The sequence below is a fragment of the Pleuronectes platessa genome, chromosome 17 (assembly GCF_947347685.1).
Source record: "Pleuronectes platessa chromosome 17, fPlePla1.1, whole genome shotgun sequence".
Lineage (NCBI taxonomy): Eukaryota > Metazoa > Chordata > Actinopteri > Pleuronectiformes > Pleuronectidae > Pleuronectes > Pleuronectes platessa.
The window spans coordinates 14032189-14040736 of NC_070642.1; the positions used below are offsets into that span (position 1 = coordinate 14032189).

Below are 8548 nucleotides of genomic sequence, written 5' to 3' on the forward strand. Positions count from 1 at the left end.
TCAAATAATAAACCAGTGCTCGAGACCAGTACAGATGTTTAACGTGTCAGATTCCCATCACTCACTGTCACTTCCTCCCTTGTTTCACTTTCATGCACTGATGATGTGCTCGTCCACGCTGTCTTCCTTGCACTAGAGATGTGATCATTTTAATCAGACTTACTGAATCCTGTGTTAATTACAATAGCTGATGCGCTCGGAGAATTAAAATCCTGATCCATAGTTGTCTTTCCATCATGATCTAGAGTAGGATATATTTACAGCTGATATTTTCAGTCCCTCAAAAACTATGCCTGTAGCATCTAATGATTATTAGATTCAGTTGATACTGGTCAAGAATAAGTTAAAAAAGTCGTCCAATAGTTCAGTTGTATATAAGATGTTAGAACAGACCTCATATCAACATAATCCTGTTTATGATGTGAAAACAAAAGTCAGCTTCTTACTGGACTTTACATGTCTGCCATGACTCATCCATGGCCTTTGTTTTGAGGTGAAACTCACGACACATGTGTCACTGTTGGTGTGTGTACGAGCATCAGCTTCGACAGAATTCTTCACTGTCCCTCATTAATTTATTGGAAAACTCCCACTTTCATTTCCAAGAGAGAAGCCCTCACTGTTTTCTATCCAAACAAATGAGACTTCAAGGGTTTTTCCAAGTAAACGACGCGTGAAGACGAAGCCTGACAGCGATACAACTGATTAAAGATCAGTTAGCGATTGTCACTTGTACTGAATGTTCTTCAGGATGTACGTTTGATCTGTATTTCCTTTGATAACACACTGTCAAGCCTGTCACTGCTACTGAGAGTTTATCCCCACAATTGTGGTGAAGAGAGTTAAAAAGCTGATATGATGGAAGAGATCCCAAACATGGCAGTATTTTACTGAAATAAACAAAATGACAGACAAATAAAACAAAATATATTTACACATCTTTGAAATCATTGCAGCATTTTATAGACTTTATGGATCAATGAGGATAGAACTCAAGCATCTGAGCACCCCACTGCCTCGAAGTCACTTAAACGTACAGTATGTAACCTTGAACAATAGGGGTCTCTCAAGCCCGAGTTCGATGACGTTGTGAAGCAGTGTGGGATCATGGGAGTTGTTGTTTTCATAACTATTGCCGATGAAAATCCACCTGACGCAGCGCGAGGTGAAAATCATGGATGAGGTGATATATTCATGTTTTATTCAGGATACGCAGCGAATAATTATAATAATAAGAAATAATAGTAAATAATTCAAACAGTGAAACAAAGGTTCAGCCGAAAGGTTAACCGGCTAGCAGTATGTATTTCATTATTATAATTCATTTGCCCCAAATTAACTTATAGTGGAGACAGACAAAGCCACGGATAAAGTTGATATGACGCAATTATTAGTACAACAAAATCAAACGTCTCTTTTTACAAAAAATTCGTTTTTTTGGGTTTGTACATTGTTGGAAACATTTTGATTAATGCGTGTACAAAAATCAACCAAATATATTACACATTTCTTGTAGTTTTTAATCATTGTAATAAAGAACTGTTACATATTATATCTTTCAGGTTTAGAAAACTCGAAACAAACTGGGACACATTAAGTCAAAGCCTTTCTCTTGTCTTTTTGTTTCCCGCAGCTCTATTACTGTCCTCTATTGTGTCTGCGCCCTGGTTAAGGCAGAATTGGACTAATCAGCTTTGCTCTTCATTCTGTCTTTTTTCCTTTTACAGACTCGGGATGGCATTAAATGCCAAGTATTAGAAATGTCTGCCCCTGACCAAGTGCTTCAAAATGCCTGTGATGATAGAAAGAACATGTTTTTGTGTGGGAGGACTGTTCTGCCAAGCAAAGCTGTTTTGGTCCTGATTTTTTATTTTTTTTATTTTCTCACAAGAAAATCGAGTTCTTGCGCCACCAAATGCCACCTCGTGATGGGGGCAAACAAGAATATCATACACGAGTAAAGGGCAGAGCAGCTTGAGAGTCGCTGTGCATCGAGTTTTACATAGATTTCCTGGATTTTGAAGAATCAGTATCAAACCCACAACAAAAACTCCTTGTACATTTCTCTCCTACACAACTTCAGTGAATATTTAATGTCCTCAAATTGTACATTTTCTGCAAGTTTCCCCATGATTGTAGAGAGTCATTTACTGTAGACTGAAAGTCAATGAGGCACCTCTACAGGTGGGCTTTTGGGGAGCCCCTTGAGCATTTCCTCAACACCCAGGCCTGGCCTTACCTTTTGCAGCTGCCATGTTACGAGCAAGGGAGCGTGGGGCACTTCTGGAAATTACCATGAAACGTGTTAAAAAGTTCACAATGAGGTCGTCCATGTGGAACACAGGGATGCAACGTCTCTGGAGGATTTAGTCGAAACATGACATCACTTGTGGCGGCTCATAAAGAGGAAGAGGGGATGCCCGCCATGCCCAGCAAACACACACGTTTATGCAGATATCTGCATTGACTTCCATTCATTGAATACAGCCTCACCAAAACCTGATCCTTGAACTTAACCATGACCAATTAAGGCCAAACCTGAACCTAACCATAGTTCATACCTTAGCCCAACCTTAACCAGGACACCTGATTTTGAGTTTTGCCTTTGAATCAAAAAAGACTATGTCCTCACTTTCTCACAAGGATGTAAGTACACACACACAAACAGACAAGGTCAAGAGAAGAGGACACACTGGATGGCGGGGGGGCACATTGATGTTGCTTGCCACCCGCCAATGGATCTAACAAAGACGAACACACACACACACACACACACACAAAGATACAGAAGTTAAGTTTTGCCTTAGTTTTACTGTTGACTTTAAGAACGCCATGTCCCCCCTTTGCCTGGGCTATACATTGGGCCTCACAAATATACATAAGCAAAGGTACAAACACACATATACGTTAAAAAGGCATTACAACACGGTACATATATTGATTTATGTAGAAACGTAATTTCCGTATGGTTCTTCTCCTATAACTTTCTTTGCGGCGGTGATACCCACCCGTATTGATATTGTCGTTACTTAAACCCTCAATATGTAATTTTTGTGGAGTTTACACGATTTCATTATGCATGCTTTAACTTTCCACCAGCCATGTGACTTCCAGTCTAATGCAACTTACCCAGATTATTACCAGAAACCACATCAGATATAGCTAATGTGTGTATAGTGTATGTGTGTGTCATCAGAGAGAGAGAGAGACAGAGAGAGAGAGACAGAGAGAGAGAGAGAGAGAGAGAGAGAGAGAGAGAGAGAAAGAGGAGGAGTAACAGAAAGGGAAAAGAAAAGAGGGAAGAAGGTGTGTCAATTCTCATAGATGGTAAACTTAAAGTTCTTCTCAGCAACTTGGGCTGCTACACAGACTCTCTCTCTCTCTCTCGGTCTCTCTCTCTCTCTCTCTCTCTTACACACACACAAACCACACACACTGAAGAACACAAAGCAGAAGTGGACAGAGTCACACAGTTTCAGTCGCTGCGGTCGGCTATGGCTCACGGCTCTGACAGCAATGACACAACTTACAAGTCCCCTTCACCTGGAAGCAGGCCGGTAAGAGAGCTTTTCAAATTTACTTTGTGACTTGGTTGCCTCGTAATTTCACTAACACGTGTGTTTATGTCAAACAGTTAATGCTTTGTAGACAACATTTTATTTTTTATTTGAAATTTCTAACAAATCCTGTGAATTAAACATCTAAATCTTCGAATGGACGCAGTTGATTTTGTGTATATTTGCTGGGCAGCAACACGACCTATCAAAGAGACACTAGCTCATGTCCTCGCTGGCTCATTTCACAGCTCCTCTGGGTGTTTCACATGCACACATGGGCTGGAGGCATGACTCGCCTCAAGTGTAGGCTTTCAGTGAATCGCAGAACTCATCACTGTTCTAAGTGGGAGGAATCCTTTGTCTTTGCACGTTCCTCGCTCGGTGACTGATATGAGAGCTGTCAGGAACAGGCAGTGTGTCATGTATGTTTTCTGTGCATGTGAGGCACTACCCATCACCCTGAGGGCTGTGCAGATTCACACGTGCCTGTCTCCAGCACACTGTTACTCATCTTCTTGCTTGAGAGCATTCTGGAAATAAAACCATTAAAAAGCTATTTTTTCACATGTTATAAGTTGGTGTGTCGATAGAGCAAAGTCCCAGCAGATTCAGTTGTTTTTTAAATTTAAAGTAATGCATTGGCGGCTCAGAATATGGCAGATTATTGGCGGATAAATGATGTGCAAGTGACTCAGAGTTTTTCGAGTGCATTAGTTATTACGATACCAAGAAGATCGATGGTTCAGGACCTGAAACAGGGTGAGCGTTACACCTAACCGATGACTCAAGGCACTCCCTGTCCCAGCCCTTCACGTTAGGTGCATGTAAAACACAGCATCTGTCAAACTGTCATTACACCAAAGCTGTCACCCCCCCCCCCCCCCCCCCCCCCCCCCACTCACTTGACTGGCTGATGCTGCTGCACACACGTTAACTGACAGCGCTTGTGTTTCGTCAGAACTCCTCAGACGACGTGAAGAAGGTGATGCGGAGGGAGAAGAACAGGATCGCCGCTCAGAAGAGCAGGATGAGGCAAACTCAGAAAGCCGACAGCCTACATCTGGTGAGGAGAGACACACACTCACTCACAAGCACAGACACACACACCCCGAAACAGTTTCACACTGACCTCTGCTTGTGAAAGAAATAGTCAGAGAGACAAAAGTCAGGACGGCATTGAGATCACGTGAGATTAAATGTCAAAAGAAAGTTTCTTAATAAAGTACTGCCCAGTGCTTTGAAGTATAAATAAGGCTTCTGTGGTTTGAGGATTATAAATATCTAAATTTATAGCGTTGAAAGGCATTTTAATCTCATTCAAGTAAGGAATCATATCATTTATATAAATATGCAATTTTAAATTTTGTATAGTGGCAAATCACAACATACATTATCTCTAGACACTTTACATAAAACTATCAAGATCTTACGAAATCCCAGAGAAACCCAATGGTTCCCACAACAAGGTGGGAAAGAGTTTTTGTGTTTTTGTGTATAAAGTAAACAATGATGTGAGTGCAGCATGAAGGTCACGCCGACTCAGAATCCAACCCATCTCCTCGATATATGGACCTAAACAAAACTGTGCTCTGTGCTTTTAAGCCTCCAGGGAATGGATTCGTACTATATTTACAAAATTCCCTACCTGACCATGTGGCGATGTGTCATGGCTTCTGTCAGGCCCGCACACTTGGACGCTGCTCTGCATGTTTGCAGAAGCCTCGGGAATAAATTAGCACGTGTGGGCAGTCGCTCCCTGCTGCAGCAGCGTCCAGCACCAGAGAGGCTGTACAGTTCTGATGATTCTGATGACAGGAGCGTGTTCGGGGGGGAAGCCGCTTTGCTCGTCACCCCTCGTCTGTTGCTTCAGCTTTTACTTGCTGGACTTGGGAGGAGATGAAACTTTAAAAAGAGTATTGCTTTACCTCCAACTGTCTGGATGTGCAGGTGTCTCTCAACGCTGCACACTTTCCTTCCAAATCTCCAGTTATCTAACCTTTGCAGCAGGCCTATGAACTCAATATTTTCACTGGCAATTTTTTATTTTATTTATTTTTTATACTTTACCTGTGCCTGCTGTGAATATCAGCCAGTATTGCGACACTCTGACCACACATTAACCCGCTCTGTGACTTCCTTGTTGCAGGAAACATGATTTGTGCTTGTGTCTCCGTGATGCTTTTAGAGCAGCGGCTTCTCTGAACTTTATCAGATGAACTGCAAAAGATTCGAGAAAAACCAAAACCGTCTCTTCATCTAGTCCAACAGATTTGAATATCTGAGAATCTTTCCACTGAAGAACGCTACGTGTGTATTACCGATCTCTTTAACTCTGGTGGCAGTCGCTAAGAAAGAAACTGGGGGGGGGACCGCAGATCACATTTTGTGGCTGCTTTCATCGTCTCTCATAGATAAACAGGAAAGTTTCCCTCTTTGTGACACAGTGGCCTATTTCCTGTTTCTTCAGTAGTATTTTCTTCTCTGCTTTGTAAATGAGCTTGAAATTTGGTGTCGTGGGCAGGAGGATAGAAAGAGGTAGTCACTTCTTGTAAAGCGCTGATAGCAGTGGGCTGTGTTTGGCCAAGTGACGCAGAAACAGGGGTTTGCCCAAAGGTTCTGTGACAGTAAGGACCTACAGCTCGGTATTATGATCTCTTGCCCACGATGAGATGACCTTTATATTAACCGAGTGGAAGATTTTCCCCTTGTTCTTCCACACACACACACACACACACACACACACACACACACACACACACACAGACACAAACGCTTTTATCAACTAGTGACGTGCAGTGTGCTCTAGTTTGTTATCTCAAAGCTTGATTCAGAAACTGTTCTTACATCATCCAAATTTTTTAGAATTGCTGCTTTGAGGTGCACATGGTTGGTAATTTAAAGTTTATGGTTGAGTCCATGTTCATACTTTCATGTCAAAGAAGAATTTTATTTGACTAATTAGCAACACCATTTTTTTTCACACTTTTTTTTGGTGCTTTAACTAACTTCAACCTTTGGTTTTCATTGATCTCACTATGTGAAGAAACATGAGATCAATATAAAAATGTAATATAATAAAGGGGACATATTATGAAAATTCCACTTTAGTAGTGCTTCTACACGTTAATTTGGGTATCTGGCATGTCTACCGTCCCAAAAACTCTAGAAAAAAACAACTCACACGATTTGTTGTGGTTCCTCTATGTCAGAAACGATACGCTAGAGTGCGTCGAATGGGATTACGACCGAAATAAACGTCTTAGTCACACCATGTAGGGCGTCTCGCTACATGGCCTTGGACGAGTAAGCTCACGAGCTAACGGTAGCCGGGCTCCACCGGTCGGTTAGCTCGCGAGCTAACGCTAGCCGGGGAGCCGGGTTCGCTAGGGGCTCCCCCCGGCTAGGGGAGCCCAGCTCCCCGGCGAGCGTTAGCTGCTACCCGTCAGCCATTTAAGTGGCCGCATAAACAAGGGACCCCCGGGACACCTCTAAACATTGACTCAACAATGTGGAAGGATGCTGCTGCTGCGCCAGCTCAAGCCCCCACTGCTCCCACTGCGGGGCTGCCCTGGGGAGCTGGGGCTCTTGCACTCAAAACAGGTCAATCTGAGAAGGGCTGTTTTAGACAGGGTAAAAAGGTGCTGTTTTAAATGATCCTTGTGGTATTTTGACCAAAATATGTTACAGACATTTCATTAAGACCCCAAGGAACCATATCAACTGTGGTGAAATGGGCATAATATGTCCCCTTTAAAGCAACACTATGTTACTTTGACTGAGCAATAGTGCCCTCTGCAGCCAAACACATTGATTAATTCTGTGTCCAAGCCATTAGGCTGTGACTGCATGGTCTGAAATACAACTGAATTATAGATTTTACCCATAATTCCCCGCTTCCTGAACCAGAACTGCTTCTTTAACAAATTGTGAAACATGAAAAATACCTGCATTGGAAAAAGGATCTAATGCTAAAGAGATCTGTTCTTTCATTGACAAGAGATTAGCAGCAATCACATCATCTGATCTGATAATTCGTATCCCCCTGTGTGTCTCAAGGAGAGCGAGAACCTGGAGAAGGAGAACGCCGCCCTGAGGAAGGAGGTGAAGCAGCTGACCGAGGAGGCCAAGTACCTGTCGTCTGTTCTGAGCAGCCACGAGCCTCTGTGCACCGGCCTGGCCCCTCAGACCCCGGACCTCCTCTACTCTCCTCACCACAGCAGCTACCACCAACCCCACATCGCCGTACCACACTACTAGCACTGCCCCCCCCTCCCCCCGCCCCAAACTGCCCTGTGAGACGGCCAAGCCAGCATACAGACGACTGACCTCAAAGGAGAGAGACTGAGAAAAGATGTGTCCTCTAGATGCTAACCAGTGTTCAAAACTGATGAAGGAGTACCGCGACGGGCTGATGACTCAGCCAAACAATAACAGTGTTCAACCCAAACTGTAACATGCAGTATTCAAAACTATTTATTTTGCTTCTACACGTTATTCTGCTTTTCTCTGACTGATCTCTGTGATCTGTGACCTTAAATGACTTGATGGCGAGAAGTATCAGCCGGTATATGTTTACATTGGAGCAAAATTACCAACTCACTGAAAGTTCAGGCGACTTAGTCGATACGTTGTTTTTTGTAAAGTGCTTGTTTATAAGCATATGTTATAGAAGACCTTTGTCAGCCTGCCATGTTCAGATTTCCATGTGTTATTGTGTGTTTTTATGTTTAACTGCAGATGCTCAGGAGCTTATCTCGACAGATTGATTGTGGACAAACAGAATGTAACATGTACGATCCTATAAGTAGGCTTAGATGCACCAAAAAGAACAAAGAAATAACTGGCTTTGAAGGACGGGCTTTTTAACGGGTCTTGACCTGTGTACTTTTGTGAGGAGACCCAGCAGAGATATTTATTAAATGTGATGCCTTTTGGATGATCTTTTCTCACACCTTATTTTCATGAAACGCAAAAAAAGAAAATAGTGTGTG

At 42.7% G+C, this 8548-nt stretch overlaps 1 protein-coding gene across 1 annotated transcript; it reads left to right on the forward strand.

Moving 5' to 3' along the window:
* Positions 1 to 3256: 3256 nt before the first annotated feature.
* Positions 3257 to 8496, forward strand: batf (basic leucine zipper transcription factor, ATF-like). The gene is made up of 3 exons (XM_053444641.1): positions 3257 to 3557; positions 4516 to 4620; positions 7614 to 8496. Exons 1-3 carry the CDS (start codon positions 3495 to 3497, stop codon positions 7812 to 7814), a joined length of 369 nt encoding a protein of 122 aa, XP_053300616.1. The 5' UTR covers positions 3257 to 3494; the 3' UTR covers positions 7815 to 8496.
* The last annotated feature ends 52 nt before the right edge of the window (positions 8497 to 8548 follow it).